The 21,956-nt window shown below is 38.3% G+C and overlaps 1 protein-coding gene across 3 annotated transcripts in view; it reads left to right on the top strand.

Annotated features, from left to right (window-relative positions):
* slc16a1a (solute carrier family 16 member 1a) overlaps positions 1-21,956 on the top strand; it is a 98,818-nt gene that overhangs the window by 73,402 nt on the left and 3,460 nt on the right. Inside the window, exons 1-2 of one of the 3 annotated variants that reach the window (XM_018661897.2) lie at positions 15,817-16,184; positions 20,280-20,550. In XM_018661897.2, the coding sequence (XP_018517413.1) occupies positions 20,334-20,550 (217 nt within the window). In that variant the 5' untranslated portion in view covers positions 15,817-16,184; positions 20,280-20,333. Of the gene's footprint in view, positions 1-15,816; positions 16,190-20,279; positions 20,551-21,956 lie in introns of those variants that run through there. The other 2 variants (XM_018661896.2, XM_018661898.2) reach the window with 2 other exon arrangements.

Here is a 21,956-nt window from a genome sequence, read left to right as displayed (position 1 = left end):
ACAAAGCAATGGAGTGGAAGATTGCCCACAGATTATGTCAAATTTATCACAACAGCCTTAAATACCTTTTTTTTTTTTGCAAAGATAGGTTTATACATTTTTTAGAAAGGATATAAAGACTGGAATCATCCTCAGTTTCAAAAACACAATTTAAAAGCAATAGAAGGTATCAAAAAGGGAATTTTTAATAACAACATCCCACATGAGGCAAGGAAATGTAGTCAAGGCAGAAGTACTTTATCATAAAAATTCCTATGGAGTTCTTTCTCTGTTTAGATAAACTAGTGAGTTATTGACTCGTTTTGACATTTACGAGCGCAGGCCACCATCAGGTCATCTACAATCTGTACCTGGTTTCAAAACCTTATAAATATATCTCTTTTTGTGCCTTTTGTGGTGTTGCTTTATGAGGGAAGGCTGAATATAACGAACATGTGATTACTAGTTACTGTCATGTTTCTCTACACTTCTGCGGAATTATGGTGTGTTTTTACATGAATAGACAAGTGCAGGATCCCTTTATAGCAATAAAGGGTTTTTGTTTCAATGAGACTCCTGATACTCTCTTTACTTTATTCCACAACTCACAGATAGTTTTCTAGTCTTCCCAAGATAAATCCTCAGTACAGTCAGCATCAGATGTTTCAGTAAATGCCCCAAAATTACAAATGTTTATGTTTAACTAACAAAATTATCCAGTAGCCATTGGCATTATGGGTCTCGTGTGTGGGGAGCAAAGGTCAAAGTCAGTCCACTGATTTGTACAAAAATCTGTCCATAGATATTAAACATGCTGTGCACGCAAGACAGCCTAAATATATCTCTCAACTTGAAGTGATCTGCAAGGAAGAGTGGGTGAAATGTTCTTAATCAACAACAGAATGCCTTAGTTGCAACAAAAGTGTTTGTAGTGTTGAAGCCCTGATACCTTCCAGAGGAGTGGTTACTAAGTACTGACTTAAAACAGTGCCCAAACTTTTGCACATACCCCAGTTGCCTATTTTTTGTAAGTTGATGAAATGAAAAGTAACAGTGCATTAACATTTGAAGAAAGGTTCATCTGTTTACTGCAAGGGTTGTATTTACTTCTTTTCACTTTGAAAATGAATAAAATATACAGCTTGCCCAAAACTTTAGCAAAAAACTGTATGGATAAAATCATAACATCTACTGAGCTCTTATGCCAACAAATTAATCTCCATGAAAACTAAGGAAAGGAGTGGCAAGATTTTAAAACTGAAGCTAGTAAGTTAACTTTGAGTTGGGAATGGTTTTTAATTATTATTTGTGTGTGTGTGTGTGTGTGATGATGATGATATTGAATTCATCGTTAAAGACTCACTTGTTTCTTTCTCGGTGTAAACTGTTTATATTTACCTTATCCAAAAAAAATTAATATGCAACACATCAGGCATTGAAGCATCATGGAGTACCCACAGCATCAGGCAGTCTATCAGGATTGTCAGTGTTTTCAGAAACTGAGATGACCATCTAGATTTAGATTCATGTTATTGTTTGCTGACATCAGATATTGGATGGGTTTAAGGTGTGGATATTTGGATTTAAATACAGAGTATGATTTTTATTGTTGTAAGGATAAAATCCCCTACGTGGTATATCTGTTAGAGAAAAAAAAAACCTCAATACAACAAATGCATAAAATCTGCATTTTTACAGTGACCTTTTCTGTTCCAAGTTCAATCAGATCCGATCCTCAGGTCCTCATCCACCTGATATCAGCAAGCTGTGAAAAGCAGGAGTCATCATCTAACACTAACAGCAAAAAGATCCTGACATTTAAATAAAAGATGATGCAATTCAAAAGAAACACTAGGCTTCATAGAAAATCTGATAACACAGAATAGCTTTTACCCCGATTTCATAAGGAGGTCCTCACTTGAAGGAAGCATTATTTTTATCTTCTGTGCTACATTGCCAGAAAATTAAATATTCATGGACTGCTTTCCCCATATTTACATACAATGTGTTTTTTTCTCTATAGGTGAGCCTTTTTCAAGGGCAGTGTTTTTATCACTGTGATTCACTAACCCCTCATTTAATTGTACTGTTGAAATTCGAGTGTCTACTTTGCTTTGGCACTTGAGCGCTGAATTAAACAAGCAGAAATTATGTAAGCTAAGTTCCCCTTTGGATTTGCGTACCTGAGATATTTGAAAGTGAGACCATTGTCATGTAGCTTCATTGTCAAAAGACAGCAAGTGATAAATATTTAATCCCTCCTGCCTGCCTTCCCTGACTGCTTACAGATATTTGCAGCATTAAAACACTGTTGTGGCCAATGGTGATTCCTGCATAGAGGGTTTGAATTGTTCACCTGTGTCAGTCAGAAAGCAGTCCTTAGTCCTTTGTCTCACAAAATTAAATTCTGTTTTTTAATTTATAGTTTAGTATAAACAATATTATATGATAAACTTGATTCCATGCAAGGATATTGAAGCTAGCTGAAAGAGAAAGCAACTCAAAAGTTAGTGTAGTTGTTGTTATTATAGAGGAGCTAAAATATTAAAACATCTTGTTAGTAACAGATCTGTGGGGTATGTTACTGTGCGAAGCAGAGAAGATGAATAGTATGTGCAACCCCAGTTGGGTACCATTGCAAGAGAAAAGCAGTGTCATACAATGTAAGAACAGTGGTAGTCTGCACAGTAAGTTATGCAAGTTCCCAAGTCTTTAATTAGGAAAACTGTAGAGAACTAGTCATACAAATATAAAAAAAATCTCCTATAAGCCAAAAATGATCCACTATTTACATAAAACTACATTGCAATTGTCTTAAATCAGTCCGGTACTATAAAAGAACAATTGCACAATTGTGAGGTAAATATGTGTTTCAGTGTGCTGATGCATGAAAGAATAACTTTGTGGTTAACCTAAAGTAGGAACCAGAGTGAGACAACCCTTGAAGAGGTCAAATGAAAGTTATTTATTTATTGCATGTACTAATCTAGTCCACCTTGTGCTTTATGAACTGAAGCTTTATGAATCTTGGCGCTAGTTCAGGTGGTAGAACAGGTCATTAACATCTACAACCAAGTCCAGCTGCCCTTGATACAAGCCTTCTTGGATGAACATGACCCGGATGATGAGAATCTCCACAGAAGGGATTTGTGGTTTGATCCCTGGTTCGTCCTGTCCGCATGTCAAAGTGTCCTTGAGCAGGAGCTGAACCCCAAATTGCTCCCAGTGTGTCTGTTAAAAGAATGGACTAAAATTAACCTAGTTACCATGAGCTAACGTTACCTTTTTAATCTCTCAAAAGACAATAAAAAACAAGGTTTTTATAACTCTTAACTTTTATGTTGTTTCAGATAACAAAATTAAATACTAGGTGTTTCAAAGGGAGTTGGGTTGCACTGTTATACTTTAATCATGCAAACCTTGTGGTTGTCTTTGGCGTAAATATCGGGGCATGACTGTTGAAAGACCCTGAAAACTTAGATTCAAATCTGATATATTTCTCAGTAGCGTTACTGCAGTTAATATACAGTTCCCCACAGCTTTATGAAGCTTTATACTGCGTTTCAGCTCATTGTTAAGTAGTTAGTTAAGTAGTTAAATTTGCTGTTTTCTATTCACAACTTGTTTTTGCCCCCAAGTGGCCAAAAACAGTTACTGCAGTTGTAACCACTCAAACTAATCTGCATTAGAACTGTTAGCTTGTGGTTTAGTCACACTTGATTGACAGTGGGATGGCAACATAAGTAAACAACTCTACAACTGTCTTAAGATTATGAGTGAAACCAAAGACAAAATTGAAGGATGTTCCTACTTTGGCAGACCACAGATTGAGAAAATAAGGGGCCGAGTTTAGGTCAGTGAACACAGTGTACAATCTAGACAAAAACGTATGGAGAAGCAGCTTTCTGTCATTATGGACCACAAGTATGGAACAGCTTTCCCATAAATATAAGATGTGAAACTTCTTTGAATTCCTTAAAAAAAGTTGTAAGATTTAAGTATTTGTAGTTAGGATCTGATGACAGAGTATCATTCGTAGAGGTAGCTGCAGAGGCAGAAGCACTCCAGTCCTGAAAGTGTAAAAATGTCCAGGGGAACAGTTAACTTTTTGGCTCATACAGTATGTTTTGCACATACGGAAAATCGTGCTAGTGTGTTCACTGCTCCCCTGCCCCGCACCACCATTCTGCTGCCTTATTCCCTGGAGCCCACCGTGGCATTATGAGGTATGAGAACAGCCCCTCTCAAGCCATTTGGCCTCCTGCAGAAAGGTTGCCACAAATCCGCCACGCACAGGCTGGAAGAGGCTATGTAGCATGCCAGGCTTTTACAACAGGGTGGGATTTGTTGATGTCATTGTTGTTTTTCCCAAATAAATCCTCAGGCTACGAGCTGTTGTCCCATGCATCTTTTCAATGATGAATATTGCATGGATTTCCAACTTGACTGGCCAGCCAGCCCTGGTCCTTAATAAAATCACTGTGAAATGGTGAGGTAAATTATGCTCTAACTGCAGTGGCACCAATTAATTATTCATTAGGAGCTTTTCAAACAGTCCAGGCCTACATACCTTTACTGACAAAGCCTCTGAGAATTAGCATTCAGAGAAAGTTCTGTAAGGCAGAAATAAAGGATTGTATGTACCTGTCATGGAAACAGATGTATGAAATGCAAATGCAATTGTATTACAGGCTTCTTCACTTCCTCAGAACTTTGTTTACTCCGTGTTTGTCTTGGAATTACCATTTTTATTCACTGAAAAATGTGAAATTATTATGATGGATGTGCTTGTGTTGCACGCTACCACTCTTTAGCTAAAGAGAACAAGTGTTCACACATTGCACAAGGAAGTGATACATTTTGATACAGTACTGTCTTGATGTATTTAGAGTTTTAATCAAATTACTGTGCTGACCGCTGTAGTCTATGATAAAAAAAAGTAGGCTCCTCAAATAAAGTGCAACATGGGAATTTATTGAATATATCTAGATTAGGTTTTATATCAAAAGAAGTACACCTACATGTACAAGAAAAGCAAAACCTTAAACAACTGTGGCATCCTTTCTAAATAGTCAACAAACTTCATTTCCGAAAGAGACCAAGGTACCGCTTTGGCTGCATAATCCATTATTTTACTCAAGCATACGCAGCATTTTTTATGTGCCTCCACGGGAAAGAAGCTGCATCCTAAATTCCTCCACATACCTCAGTTACATTAATGAGACTGCAAGTGCTGATGGTTTTTATTTGCAACGTGGACGTTCAAGGTCTCTCGTGTTGTTGAAAACCATGCATACCTGCGCCACACTCTGATGCCCTGTGTCTAACCATGTGAGTGGAAAGTGCAGCTACTTTGCATGGAGCAATTCTAAGTCAATTTTCCCAACTTCCTCAAGCGGAAAATGAGCAGAGCACAGATAAGATGCGAAAGTGCATCGTCGACTGTGTAGTATATCTGCTTTATGATGGCATACAGTGAAAATCCTGTAGACTATCAGCAGGGAACCAACTGTAACTTGAATCGCATTGCATAAATATTCTCCCGTGATCTCCACGGTAATGTACCCAGCTCATCCGACCATTTCTGGCTCTGATTCTGTTTTGTTATGCTTTCATTAGGTGTTAGCCAGTATATATACTTCACTCCTCAAGCTGACAAAGCTATACAGTTATGAATTCATGGATAAATGGATTTACTAAACCCGGAATAAATGCCTGTGATGCAGCCATGGCATTGCAAAGACACTAATGAATGCAGTTAAAACCAACCACATAAGTAGAATGAATGAGTCATTGACCCAAGCAGTCACACAATGATGAGATTTGAATTATAATAAGATAGGGAATGTTTAAAACTGTGCAGCACTTAAATAGACACTTCACCACTAAGATAGCTGCTGGGAAACTCAGTCATGGTAATGTTTGGAGGATTGCCATGAAAATGTGCACAGGCATTCATGATTCCTCTGACCTACCAAGTTTGGTGATCCCCTGAACTTTCATCTGCTGCCACCCACAGGTTGCCATCTTTACTTTTCTGGGACACATCTTGTTAAACATAAGCAGTTTGCCATGAAACTTGGTACAAACATGTATGCCCCCCTCAGGATGAATGTGTATTTGGTTGATAGTCCTGTCATTTTTCATTCAGCACCATAATCAGATCAATATTTTAAAAATTCCAGTAAATTACTATGTGACCAAATACCTGAAAAAACAAATGACATCTCGTGTTTAGCATTAATGACTAAATGTTTGCCTGCTACCATGCTAAACTAACATGGTGAACATGGTAAACATTATATCTGCTAAATGTTAGCACGTGAGGCTGTACTTAAGCATGGTGGCGTTTGAACTAATTTTGCTTTGCTTTGCTTTTCAGTACAGAGCTTTCTTGAAAATAAAGCAGCCACTACTGCTTTGTGTGTGCTGTGAAAGCTGGTGGCTGCAGACACCGTCGTGGTAGGGAAAGTTCCAAATTAGTGTTATCATTTAGTAACAACACTGGTGACAGTAAGGGAATTAATGAAACAACAATGGCATGAAGATAATAATTCTCCAGGTTGGACATTCCCACTCCATATTTACTGTATATGTGTATGTGTAAATACATAATGGATCTAATAGATTTGATGATGTGGATTCTGAAGGATGCCATCTGCCAGATGTTGTCTGTGTTAAAGACTGAGGAGTCCTAAAACCAGAACCTATTTAAAGGAAGCTCTAATTGTTTATGTTTTAACATGAATTTGTTAAGATTTTGAAACTCCTTTTGCTTTAAGATTTAAGTAAAATAATGGTGGGCCATGCTCCTAAAACCCTACCCATCTTTAAGCATGTAGTGTTGTGTATAATTGTAAGCAGAAAAAAAAATGTTCATTTGATGGCCTCTCATAATTTTGCCTTTGGAACATCAACAAGGTGCAAAATAGACTTTGCCCACAAGGTGTCCCCACTCATTAACATATTATTGAGGTTTTGAGTCACATATTTGTCTTTATAAAGAAGATTTTGTTTTAGGAACATCTCAGCTTCTTCACAATAGTCCATTTGCACTGCAACAATTTGCATGTAGATGTCCTACATAACTCACCATTTACAATGTGTTGTCTTGCGACTGTGTAAAAACTGCAGAGCATCTGAATTGGGCTCAGTCTGTTGGCCACGCAGGAGGTGAAGATAATGAAGGGGAATTCAAATGTTGTGCTGGAGTTATGTGCTCATTGCAGCTTCAACTGAAGCTGGGGCCTGAGCCAAAGAGTCTCATGGTGTAACAGTGCTCTTGTCTCTCAAATTTTATCACTCAATAGACCTGCCATCTGGCCAGTCTCAGAGGTGCAAATAGACAGTGATCCAAAATAGAAGCGGTAATAGAAAAGGTCAGACACAGAGTAAAGGCATCTGTAAAATTACTCTCTCTTGGCATCACACCGTAACACAGTGACAGATTTAGTACAGATCTTTGATGTCTTTTCTATTCTGAGGAGGAATATGCTTTGGTCACAAATGAGGATCTTCATTTTTATCGCTGGTAATAATAATAACGTTAATGCCTGTATCCTCTAGATAATAACCTGTTCCATGTCCTTGATATGTAAAATAATTGAAGGGAACATTGTAAAATTGCCTCTTAAAAAAGGTTTGAGTTGGACAGGAGCCACAGCGACAAGGCCACAAATAGCAGGGGATAAATCTGCTGATGCATGTTTTCCTGCATCACAAATCCTCATGATTACCCCACTCTTCTATGTTTTGTGTGAATGATTTGCTGGAGCTTGATCAGCGGCTCAGTCATTCAAAAATGGATCTATCCTAACCTCTCCCCATGAAGGCACGCTCAGGCTTAAAAACTGTGATCTATGGCACTGCAGCAGGAATTGACCCTCATCGGATAAACCGTTCCAAATTGCCTCCCTGATATATAGCTGGCCCTTGTTACCGCTCTCCCCCCTGTCAATTTTCCCTTCCCCTCAAGGTCAGCGCTCCGTGCTGTTGGACAAAGTAGCAGAACAGCTCTCCTGTTATTGCCTGCCTACTTCACATCCAGCTCTCCAGGCCTCCTGCCTCCACCCCTCTGCCCCGGTGGTCCAATCACATTTCAGATACACTAATGACTACATCCACCTTCCTGCAGCACCATGGGGGTTAGAGGGGAAAGAACATGTTGACAACACAAAAGGGCTCCAAATCAAGGAGATACAAGGTTCAGAAATACCATTAAAACCCAAAGGCATTCAACTATCTCTAAAATGCATGTGATGCTTCAGAGGTGTTTTGATGTCATACATACTAGCAGGACCCAAAAAACTAAAGATTTGGTAGGGCTGCAAGCAATGATTATTTCCATTATTGATACATTTTCAATTAGATTTTTTAAATGAATTATTGTGTCTATAAAATGTTAGTAAATGTCAATGACAGTTTCTCAGAGCCCAAGGTGACATCTTTGAATGTCTTGTTTTTCCAAACCAAGACTTCACAATCCAAAGATAGTGGGCACTAATCTATTAAATGACCAATTTGTTTCAGCCCTAGTTGGCTCCAACAAGTCCTGCAGCCTAAGTGACAAAACAGGATGTTTGTCAGAGCCTTACGCATACTGCATGGCTGTTAGTGAGTTTTCTGATCTTTACCTAGGCGTGGTTAATGTCAGGGAACAAAAATGATTTGGTTTTAGATCAAAATTGTGGTCATGGTGTGAAAACGAAAAAAACAAAACAAAACAAAACAAATGCTGACTTTGTACACTCACCTATCCACCGTACCGTAACCACCTCCCCGATGAGGTTATACACTGTCGTAATAACATCATGCTACTGCACTGCAACCTTTGCTTCTGAGAGAAAACACTTCTATTCATTCTGCCTAAGGGAACCCTTATCAGGAAAACACAGGCTGTTTTTTTTCCATGTTTTAGGTATATTTTTATTAAGAGACTTAAAGAGCAATTCTACAAAAATTTCTTTCTGTCTTTCTCTCTCACTTTCTCCCTCTGAAGTGTACCTATAACACATCAGACAAATATATACTGTGGTATAGTAAATTTATATATAATCCACCTTTGTAGGCTTTGGTTCTGATCTAAGGATCAAGGTCCCAAATATGAAGAGACAAGATGACAAAGAAACAAACAACAAAGCAAAAATTAATAAGATCTGTGACATTTTATTCCTTTGTAGTATATTCAAGAATTACTGCCCTAGGATAAGCCACAGATATTACGGAGACAGAATTTATAACTCGAGAATAAATGGTAGTAATTTATTGATAAGTTAACAGTGATTTTTCAAGAAAAAACATCCTCTAGTTGTTGTCAGTGTTGCAATGATGTTGTTCCTGCTGAGGACACTGTCTACTGTGTCACTTTGTTCATACTTTAAAGCGAATATGTATCTTTTGTTGACATTTGGTCACAAGGTCCTCGCATCATTTCCTAAAATGCCTCTTCATCGAAACAATGGGACCCCTGTGGTGACGGAACATGCCCTGCCATAGGTACTTTATCTGTTTACACAGAAACCTACTCTGCTGAGTGTTTGATGTGTGACAAATCTCCATAGGCTATACATTCACCACAGAAGAAGAAACATGTGAGGATTTTTTTTCTTTTTTCTTTTTTTTTTTTTTTTGGTTACTCATCTCAACTTTATTTATTTTTTTACTAGACAAATATGTGCTTTGTGTGGGGTGTGTGTTTAGATCAGATAAGATTTTTTTTAGATTAGCTGAATCTGTAATGATCCCCATAGGAAAATTGGGCTGCAGGAAACTAGTTATAGATAAGACTGGAGCGAGAACAGAGAATATTGAAGATAATAAAAACAAATAACCACAACAAAAGAACACACTGAAGATAAAACAGCTAGTACCTAAACAAAGACACATTGTCTTTTTGGCAGGTTTAGATAGGAAAAAGGGAAATCTTACTTACGTAAAAATTGCATTTGATAATATTAAATATTAACAGCTAGAAAAACATTTACATTAGAGATACTCTCTGTTGTGTATATTCATGAATAAACACAAAAACCCTAACTTAACTTCTGCAGCTGGAGGTTTTCCTTGATAGATATAATTGCATTTTATAATGCATAACACATTTTGTGTACTACAGACTATTCATGTGATCATTTACACACACACACACACACACACAGGTGACCTTTTCCTGTTGACTGAAAATTGCCTTCAGAAAATTGTTTCAGAAAAATAAAACAAAAAACTGTATTGAGTTTCAAAGTTTGTTCTCGACCCCGGAAACAACAGTTGTGTCACATGATTTTCCTCACCAGATGGAGATGCTCATATTTTTCTGACTTTTTCCATGTTGGTTTTAAAGTTTAGTTAATTCTGAAGAAGACTGTGTGAAATAACCAGTCTTCAATTTGAGAGCTGTGGCATGAGCCCAAGAGAAGGATAATTACAGAAACCCAAATAGAACATGTAGCCTGATTGTGTTTTAAGATGCAAATATCCTGATATGCTTTATGTTCATAAAAACATACTAGCACTTATAGGGGGCATGGGAAAACTGTGCAAGCATGGCAGGTGTACAGGCAATTCCAAAACAAAAAAAGGAGGAGAAAATAAGTCCATGGCTGTACATGGATACAGCCTGTGCCCACAGTTCGGCACAACCTATAGTGGGCCAAGATTGAAGCCTTTATGGCAGGAAGTATTGAGCAGCCGGATGTCTGTAAACACAAAGGAGTTCTTGAAGTGTTCCATAAGAGAGCGATGGGTATACAGTGTGTGTGTGTGTGTGTGTGTGTGTTGATGGCAGGGGAAGAGGCCTGTAAACAAACAGAAGATCAAAACAAAGCTTGTGTTACAGAGGTATTCATCAGAAAACTCTCAAGTTGTAGTTTCCGATCCTTTCACCGACCACTTTGTGTGGCGGCCATTGGTGTGTATCAGTGCGAACCATGTGTGTCTCAGAATCTGTGTGATAACATTGAAATGTGCCCTGACATGTAACAATGCCTTCAAATGCCCCCCCCCCCCCCCCAAAAACCCTTTGTAATTTAATAAAAATACATCTGTGCATGATGCAGAAGCCCTGGCATAGACCTGTATGCTGGTCTGTTTGTTCACATTAGGATGCACAGTCACCTTTGTGTTTAGCCACACAACACAGTGCAAATTAGAAAGATTAAATTGTGTAATGGCATTATTGCATTCAGGTGTATCTAGAAAATAAGAGTGTTGTAGCTGGTGTAATCATTATCCAGGATACACCCCACTAAATGTGGACACAGTTGGCAGTTATGATACATGACCTACGTGATCAGGTTAATTCTAAAATTGCCATGGACACCAGGTCTTTAATCTTGACATGAAAGTTTGAAAATGAGAATGAATCATTTTGAATCAGGTTGTGTAGGTTTTCTAATACCTTTACATTGAAGAACATAAATTCTTTCTCAGCCTTGGTCATCTTCTCATAATTGTGCTGATAACGTTGCACAATGTATCTAGGACAAGCAGCACAAGCCTCCTAAAGCTTTCTAAGCAAACTTGTGTGGATATTATAAATATTTTTCTATCAACAAATAAGATCACATTCCTATTTGTAGATAAATATTATCTCCCTCAGCTCTCCAAAGTGCTGTAGTGTCTTTTAGCTCATTGTTTCTGCTTTTAAGGCCTGTGACTTCACTGTTTTGTTTGACTCTCACCTCTCTCATATCATCATTTACTGCTGCACCAGGAATCTGATGATAAACTGACTATACACTACCCGTTCAACAATAAATGTGAAACAGGCAAAGTTAGCAAATAGGTGGTGAATGAACAAAGTGGAGTATTTAGCAGTTACAAAGCCAGCTATTTGCCACAGGAGTTTGTAGAAACAATGCTCCATATTTCCTGGATGTGTAAATAGCTAACAACCTCACCATATATGTCATATATCAATATTATTTTCACTGCCCCAGAGGTGTCCAAAGAAATCCGTTTTGAAGCTGGTTTAAATTTTTAACTCTCAGACTCCAGAAACTACCCCTGTGGATTAGTTCTTTTTTCTAATTGTATTAGAATGTACGTATGAGCCAACAAAGCTGGCATATTCAGGCTTTTCCTGTAATCAGGAAGTGTCTGAATGTGTAAACACGATGTTTGAGACTTGACAGTGCTCAATCAGTTGGTACCTAAAAACGGTTCAACACACAGCCACAGTTCTATATATGACATTAGTCTGGGTCTCTTGAGATAAAACATACTTTGGGATCAAAAAAATGCATCGTATCCCCATATGATAAGTTGTTGCCTCAAGTCTCAAGGATCTAATAAGAGCATTATATCCTTTAATAAGCCATTCAAGAGACTAATGTCCCCTGAACTGCTTTCCTGAGCAAATGATACATTGCTGATGAAGCCAGAGCTGGACAGACTTTCAGTCACTTTCAGTCTCAGTGACTCTGTTGCCTGGCCTTGTTCCACAGTAGAAACTGTCTGCCAAAAACAGCTTTTCTGTCCTGAGAGGACCACAGACAAACACACAAAGAGTTATGTGTGATTGAGCTTGAGGCGTGGTTGGGCCTTTTCATACATTGTACCAGGTGAAAGCTCTCCTGTCACTGTGGCCACTAAATGAAATAGATGTTTTCCTACTTGTATGTGTGAACTAATTGGCTTTTGCAACATTCTGCCCTCACCCTGACCCTTATGAAGACCGTGCTCTCTCTCGGTTCAGCAAGCCAGGATTTACTCCACTTTCATCTGGACCACCATGCCTGGGCAAAAGGTAATTGCCACTGACTTTTGACCTGTGAGTGTCAATTCTGTGGCCCACAGTGCAATTACAGTACATTCAGTCCAGTGATAGCTTGCGGTGGTGCAATGTTTATTCGCTTGTCGGTTACACTGTTGGTGTTGGTTCTGTAAAAATAACTAACTTTATGATACACTTATTGCTCTTATTATGGCAAATCATGTTTATTTTTGTAATATCTGAGTAAAAAGAAGAGGTATATGTTCTACACTTGATTAGGTGGGGTATACAGTCCAACTAAGTATTGCATTTGAAAACAAGGCAAATCAGTCACAGTAATGAACAAAGAACACTGGTGGTGTTGACTGAGAATGTCCCAGTTTGATTGCAAATGTAGAGTTTGGCAGTCTTACTATGGCTTATTATACTGTGTAGGTGGTGTGTTTCACATAGCTGAGCTAATCAATTTTAATCCCTCTGACAATACTGTAAGGTCTTTTACAGAAGTGGTTCCTAACCACTGAGCTGCAGCCCAGTGCTTGGCCTTGGAACATTCGGTATCAGACAGAGATGAAATGTTCTGATTTATATTTTAAAAAAGCTGAATGATAATTCTGTTACTTTATGGGCCTCTTTCTTCACTCTTCACTCCCTTTATTACCCACAACAACAGACTAGTTATTTTGAACTAAACTAGCTCATGTCGATAATCATTTACTTAGATACTTAAAGTGCTCCAGATGAAATGCTGGTGGAACAGCTCCCCCCACCCCCCACCCCCTACACATCTTTTACTACCTCTTTGCATCTGACAATTTCTGTTACTTTCCAAAACCAACAATTTAACAATTTGGCCACTTCACACAGCAGGTGTGCAGAGGTGAAACAATAAGCAGGGTTTTAACTTCTCTCAAGCACTGTTTTTTCATTGTTTACACAACCACTTCTGTTGCGTTTGCTGTGTACAAAATAGGTGCAACAATACAATTGCCATCTAGGAAAATTGTCTGAAAGTGTGTGCCATTATCCCAATATTTCATCGCATCTCCACCGTCTCTGTGACGGCTTTTAAGCCCACCTTTGGGTGTGGCTAAATACATTTTTTGCCGTGTCCAGTGTGGTTGAAGAACATGTTGTGCAATGTAGTGTATGGTATCTACTGTATACACAGATGGCTGCTATATCCTACTGAGATTTGGTCTAGTTCTTACCTTCTCAGTTTCACACAGTTGCAACTTAAAATCATTATTTACGTGGGTGCTGTAACTGTATCTGTAGAAGCTGCAGCCTAATTACTAGACATAAACCCCTGACTATAGCATGCCCCCCCCCCGCATGGTCATAAACCTCTCTGGTTTCTGACTGCTTATACAATAGGATTAGAACAATTAACTCCCAGGGCAACGACAGGTCCGACACGTAGGCCACGAACACACAGACATTAGGGGATGGGATGGGAGAGAGAGGATGATGTCATAGTACCTGAGTCTTTGAGTTGAGATTTGGTGCACTAAGAGTGATTACACTGATAAAGCAGACAGGTTCTGTACCTCCACCGATCAGCTGCATTACCAAAAATGTTATTATGTCTCTGGAGGGATTGCAAAGGGAGACAAAGATAGAAACAGCAAGACTCAGACTGTACAGACCCTTGCAGTACACAGAAAAGATACAATCAGAGAAACAAGAGAAGCGCGTACTGTGGTGATTTGGTTTAATCTGACAGAAACACTGGAGTCCTACTCAGATTTAAAGCAGAAATGGCAGCTAACAGTGAATGCATGTGCAATAACAAGGCTAAAGCCACGCCTGTGGCTCTGTTAGGGTAGGGATCTGTCGACACTGTTGACACCTTTAAAAAGCATGTCAAGACCCATCTTATGAGGCTTGCCTTTTTGAGTTTTACTTTTTTTTTAATCTCGTTTTCTTTGTTATTTTTTATTTTTTGTGTCTTTGCTTTTTCTTTCTTTAATCCTTTATTGTGCAGGATATTGTGATGTCTAGACTAGAAACTAGAAAGTTGCCATGTAGATGGATCAAAGTTATTTCACTTCATCCAGATTTCATTGCAGTCCATCCAGTCGTTGTTGAAATAGAGGAGAAGTCAGGGGATCACAAAAATCATTAGAATGTATTGTCTTGGAATCATAAACACATTTTTGTGCCAATCTAGCTTGTGAATGTTGAGATGTTTCACTGAATAAGTGAAATCTTTGACCTGTTGGTGGCACTACAGGAAACATCAGAGAATCATCAGAGTTGTTAGAATTTATCTTTAAGAGTCTGTGAATATCTGTGGCAAATTTAATGGCAATCTATGTCATTAACAAGGTCATTAGGCCATCCCATCCATCCAGTAGTTGTTGAGATATGTCTGTCAGCATGGCTGAAAATAAGAAGGATGCAGTTAGAGACAAGATTTTTAGAATTTTGTATTCAAATAAACTAAAGATTATATACACGTGTGTGTGAGTGTGTGGGTGTGGGTGCTTGTGTGAGTATGTGTGTGCAAATATGAAGTATTTTGTCGCAAATCCTTTTCCATTTTTCACACTTGTAAATAAATGTCAGCCCAGGAGAGAACAATGAATTGTAGGTGGTGCTCTATTGCATTCTCGGTTCAAAAAGCAATAAAAAATCTTATTGGAGTGAAAAAAATGAGGGGAACAACATAAAACAACGCAACAAAGAGAAATAATGTTTCAAGGGTGTCAAGAATTTGAAGGCGCTTTGCAAGTACACGCTGTTTCAATAACCTCCTGCACTCAGGCCTTTCCTTTCCCAAGCCCCTATACAGACTCATTAATAGCTCCTCAGGGAGTTGAGGAGAAAGGCTCAACCAGGACTGACCCCTGAATGGTTCAAAAATCTTTCTTTCAGGTGGCTGAGGTTAACAATGTCTGTTGTTTAAGTAAACCGGATGTCTTATAGCTACAACTTCCAATATTCAGTTGAATAAGGCTGATATATCAGCTGATGCAGGAAAATAGCGTCTCAGAAAGCATCTTATCTCTTAGAGTGCAGACATTATTCAATATCCTCTTAGGTCACACATACAGTACTATTGGGCCATTGAGTGAATTACCCTAACCTTGTGTGTGAGCTCAGCACATGACAGAGGGGTGGAGAAAGTATTGTGGGGGCAAGGCACTAAGCCTCCCACAGCCAATAAGAAGTTGACTGACCTCACAGTTTAGCTCCATAGTGTCCAGATCGTCCAGCTGTTTGATCTGGGCACTGAATGAACTCAACTTTTCAACTTCACCTCAGTCACTGGAAACAGATGAAGTCTGAGGCTGAGGTGCCACTGGCAACTTCTGGACTGTCACAGTGGATACAGACCCACAGATCACTTCTGGAGTATCTGTGAAATATATGCTGTGATTTTTTATTTCATACATATTCAGAGACACTCAGTCCCATTCAGTGATGTCTACAGTGTGTTAACGTGCCTCAGAGACTTCTACTTATCTGCAGAGCTCATCTGGCCTTGGTAAGGTAAGACGCTCAACAAAGACACTATACGTTTGCCAGACATCACTTTAAAACTAATTACTTGTACAAGTAGTCTGTTTTCAGCTGGATGTATTGCTTTGTCAGTGTTACAGCTTATTGTGCAAGTGTGCGATTTCACTGCACAAATATTTAACATGCTATTCTCATCTATAATTAATCAGACAAATTCACTAGATCTAATAAGTGGAATTAGAAACCTGAGGTCATAAGAGGCCCAGAGCATGAATGAAAACTCTTTTGCCAGAAGCACAAACACTAAAAATTTAGTTAAAGCTGTTCAGTTTCATGTTATGAGTCTAACCAACCTATTAGTCAAACACAAAAAGCAGATGAATTAATAAATAAAATTAATCTGAATTTAATAAACTAAGGAGAACAAATTTTGCCCAGACACTCTGCTACCAAGTATCTATAGAAATGGGCCCTTGAGTGCAACATATGGAATGTATTTCTATAAGAACAGGTGCTTTGATTCAACTGTCCCTCTGCAAGTGTTGGTCAAAACCAACAACAGGGTTTCACTGCTTCACAAACCAAACTCAGGATCTTGACAGTGCTATGACTAAGTGACCCCATTCAAATTCTGTTGTCCCTCTCCTAATGTTCTCTGCTGAGCCCACCCTGCTTTGTGCTGGTATCTGCGTGTTGTCAAACGGCACTTTGAGGCCGCCCACTATGACTGCTTTATTTAGACCCTTACAGCGTGAGGGGAGTTAGCGTTGATGCCTCTGCCCATTTGTCTGCTTTTACCTGGCTTAGATGAATTACCTCTGCACTTCTCACTGAATTGTTTGATACTTTTCTCTCCATTTTAGAGCCAAGCAATCAATCCTTAGTATGAAATTATCCATTTTATTCATTATTTCTGAACTTCTGCCATTTTATCTGGAGTCCTGTCTGTCTTAACTCGTTTCTCCATTCATCATCTAATGTCAACCACTGAATTTTTCATCCTTTAAAAATACTGTCAATGCTGTCTCTGGTGCCACTACAGAACATTTCCCAGGCATACTGTCCTATTTGAGAGATTGCCTTGTAGATGTGTGGGCACTATTTTAAGACAGTGGAAATCTTTCAACTGACCTTTCTTGTAATTGTGCAACTCATTTGAAAGTGAAAAGTGACAGTATGATGTGAATCAGAACACTCATTCTATTTATCAAGTGCACAGTTACACTAAACACACATGAAAATTAATATTCAGCCCACATTTAATGACACTGATATCAAGTAAAAGTAGCAACCACAAAATAGTTCCTATAATATTCAAGAAGAATGTAATCCAAACAATGATGGAAGAAAGTTTGTTTTTTCAAGGTTTTAAGTTGTATTTTAAAACCATCAGAAAGTAGAGGAACGGCAAATCAAAAATTGAACAAACATAAAATGACCTAAGCAGTTAGACACTTATTAATAAACCTAGACACAACAAATGAAAAAAGGATTATTTATGACCAAAGTAATCATTAGAAATAGTATCAACATGTGAGGAAATACACGTACCTGCTTGCCTTCCAAGAATGAGACTAGGAGATCTGTAATTGCTTATCTTATTTTAGCTTAGTTTAGTATAAACACTGGGAGTATGGGGAAACAGACTAAAAAGGCTAAAAAATAGTTACAGCATATAGCTTCAACATCCTATCCTTTTTTACATTAAAAAAAAAAAAAAACATGTCAGTTGGTAGTTGTACGTTGTAATTTTTCACTTTGGACAGACCCATGCTAGCTTTTTCACCATGCTGCCAGTCTTTATGCTAGGCTATGTTAACGCACAGATTATTACTGATCTTATCTTCTCATTCTTGGAAAGACACCAAATTAAGTCGTTATCTCCCAAAATGACGAACAATTCTATATTTGCCATGAGTTAGTGTACATGATGGTTTACAAACATCCAAAGAAAATTTTTCAATTCAAGTTGAACTATCACGGAAATCACCACTGTGTAGGCCTGTTAGACCAATATGTTACTAAACAGATAATCTGTTGTTCCTAATATTTCCACCCACTTCGATTGATAGTGGCATAAAGGCAAAAGCTTAAAACCAGCATACATGACTCTGTCACTGCTCAACTTATAGAATCACACACCAACAAATCCTCAGTCATCCAATGTATAAAATGCACAGCACTTTATTCTCAAATCAGCACTTTATGCTCAAATCTGTTAATTTTATGTGCTACCCATATGCAAATTTAATTAGTCACGCCCAAGTAGTAACTATTCAATTATTCCATAATATGTGAATGAATAAAGAACACAAGTTCCTATTTCTCTTCCATTAGCTATTGTATCTGTAGAGTAATGCAGGAGGCACATTTACAGCTGCGTAGCAGCAGCTAAAATCCCAGCTCAATAACAAAAGTTCTTTAACGCATTAAATATTCACTACTTGCTGCACACAACTGGCTTATCCAATAAGTTTTCAGAGCACTAAACCAATTCATCAACCAAATCAAGTCCTCCTTGGCTGAAAAACACTATATCATCACCCACTCCCGAGCATGGCCCTGAGCTATTGACTAGTGTAAATTCAACCTGTATTCACGGTCTGATCGATGCTCTCTCTAGATAGTCTCCCCTGTGTAAACAATACAGTAAGTTGTTTGACTCTGCAGATGGACTCTTATTCATCACCTCTAAAGGGAGACTGTGGAAGATCAGCGGGTGGGAGCTCAGTGAATACATGCAGAGAGCAATTTGAAGCAAAGCACGGCCAGAAATGGCATCCTCAGTCTTAAACTCAGTTATCGAGCTGGGGAAATGTTTTTGACAAATCTGATCTTCTGAAATACACACGGGGTATCAACAAAGCAGAGATACCCAGAGGTACTTAGAGGTCAATGTATGTAGCACATCTTGATGGTGAATTTATACAGTGAAACAAACAGTAGGGCTTTAGCCAACAGAGAATAAAAGGGCAAGTTTGGTTAACTAGTACTGAAGATAAGACAAGGAGAGAAAAAACACAGTCAGATAAAGAAAGACAAAGATCAATACTGTCACATAGCAATCAACATGATTATTTTCTACCTATTGTAGGGGGTAAAATGAATTTTGTAAAAGTTCAAGCACTTGCTGGCTGTTAAAAAGATGATAAGCTATAATTGTATAATTAAAGGGTGAAAAGGGTTGCATTTTGCGGTAGCAATTTTGTGTGTTGTAGTTCCTCCATTGTCTGTCTGACATGAACACAATGTTTTGTCCTCAGCTTTTAAACATTTGACACCAACGCCTCCAAATAGTTTTGTGTCAAATTTGCAAATGAAAACCTTCAGCAGCAGTTAAACTGCACCCACATCTCCCCACATTCCCACTGTCATAAATGGTTTCATTAAAATGAAGTCAAACTTGCATAAAAAGTAAGGTAGACAAATTGCAGAAAAGGTCATGGCAATTAAAAATGGCAATATCTGAATCACACATTACAGCCATGATTCATTTCTACCATCATGGAAAGTTCAAAGGTGAACATGCAGGTGAAAACCAATCTGAGCTCCTGTTACATCCATAAGTAGCCTGTAGTAAATTTTGGAACATATATAAAATGTCTTGATTCTGTGTTAAAATTGTCATAAAACTAATTTACATTTATTACATATTTCATCTTTATTTCCTCATTTTACTGTCCAGTTAGATACTGCTTGATAAAATGCTTTATGACAATTTTTAAGGATAATTACAAGAGTACCTGTTTTCTGATATTTTACATTCACAGAGGTGATACAAAAATGTTAAAGATGTGAACTGTTTTAAAGCTGAAAATAAAACATTAGGTTAAAATGGCCATGAGAGTGAATAAAGTATCACCATGTGTAACAAACAGCAGAAAGTTTTATCATTTCATGTATTTATTGATGGATCCTTATATTCATTAAAGTCATACTTTTAGTGATCCGATCATTTGTTCAAAACTTTTAACTCTCTGTTAATGAACTGTTTTCAATAATAACAGGTTCTCCAAAGTTTATGAATGGTGAACAGATATTTGAAAGAATCTGAAAAGAATCTTAAATGTCACCAACTGTTCAAGCAATTTTCTATGCTGCTTTGTTCTCTCCTCACCAGGTCCTTGCATTTGTAAAACCTGTTGAATTTGAAGAGGAGTTTTTGTGAGCAAAAATGCCTGCTGCCATCGGTGGACCTCAAGGCTATACCCCACCTGAAGGTGGCTGGGGATGGATGGTGGTGATTGGGGCCTTCATTTCTATTGGCTTCTCTTACGCATTTCCGAAGTCCATCACAGTCTTCTTCAAAGAGATCGAGGTCATCTTCAACGTGACCAGCAGTCAGGTGTCCTGGATCTCCTCCATCATGTTAGCAGTCATGTACGGCGGAGGTGAGCTATGTCTCCAAAATACAACCTGCCAAACGTGGCTTTCTCGACACTTGACATTTAGCACATCAAGAAGATTTATAGATCGAATCAATTTCTGGCTCTTAGCACAACTGCAAAAGATTTATTCCTGCAGTCTTCAGTTTAAAGCTAATCCATTGCTTTTTGCTTCAATACAGACTTGTATACTGTAGCCTTTTCAGCCTCAGTTTGTCCACAGAGGCCACAGATTCTCAGAATTATAATGCAGCATTTCAAACTGAGGTAAAACAATACTGTAACTCCTTTATTGAAGTGTTGTTTACAACAGTGTAACATTATCTGTTTCTGGAGCACATGAATGAGTTTTAGCCCTGTATACCCCTTTGATTGTTTTCCCCTGTGCTTTGAGAGTGAAAGACCACTAGGGGTTTGGTTGTGTTCCTGCACTGATGAGATGAATGAGACGCTGGGTGATGTCACACAGGTCTGGCCAGTCCTGTGCGACCTCCTGTCGAGCAGGCCTATTCTTGTGCGTGATATTCAACACGGAGTGAACAGAGTTCAAAGGAGCTCTCCTTCGTCCCTCAAGGCCGTCTGCTCTGGAATCAAAACACTGCAGTTCTCTTTACTCTAATGTGTGATAAACTGGAAAAAATGATGACACAGGCATCTTCTTCTAATCTCAGGGAAGTTTCAGGAAAGTTGCTTTCGTGTGCCAAACTGATGTGAAGTGGAAAGTATAACACCATTTAAAAACACTCTATTGAATCTAGTCTGGCATGAGTATAAAATGTATTTGCAAGATCTGCAAGCAATCAAATAAAAGTGGACATAGAGTTTTCTTGCTGGGCTAGCATTGCATCCAATGCATAGTGGTGAACATTTTACTTCAAAAACCTGCCTTAATATTATATTTTTACAAAATATATTCTGTGAAAGCGAGTTTCCGGATATTGCCTATTCACTTCAAACAGTATTGCATGTCAAAGAGAAGAAAAACATCACATCCAAGTTAAGCCCTCATTACTGTACAACAAAAGTACCGTGTTCCCCATAAAGGAATCAATGCTGCTCATTGTTCAGCCACACATTCCCTTAACAAGTAGCTGTAGGGTGACATGCAAGCAGTGATTAAAGGTTACTGAGTTACACTGCGAAACTGTCTTTCATTTTACATTGTGTTATGTAAGATTACTTATCAGAAGCTTGTGTGGGTCTCTTTTTCATCTCTTTTCATGGTTGCAAAAGTGAGATCTACATCTGTCCTAACAAGTTATGTGCCATAGCAGAATCCCTCGGTGTACAAGGGTGACATCGTTAATTAATGCAAATGTTTAGATGTAAATATACATAGATGAAAAGAAGCTAATTGAAAGTAAGCGAAAAAGTTTTTGCCGGTGCTGTGAGTAGATGACAGCTGACTCTGC

This window comes from Lates calcarifer, linkage group LG12, assembly GCF_001640805.2.
Source record: "Lates calcarifer isolate ASB-BC8 linkage group LG12, TLL_Latcal_v3, whole genome shotgun sequence".
In the NCBI taxonomy this organism is placed as follows: Eukaryota; Metazoa; Chordata; class Actinopteri; family Centropomidae; genus Lates; species Lates calcarifer.
This window is presented reverse-complemented; position numbering and strand designations above follow the sequence as displayed.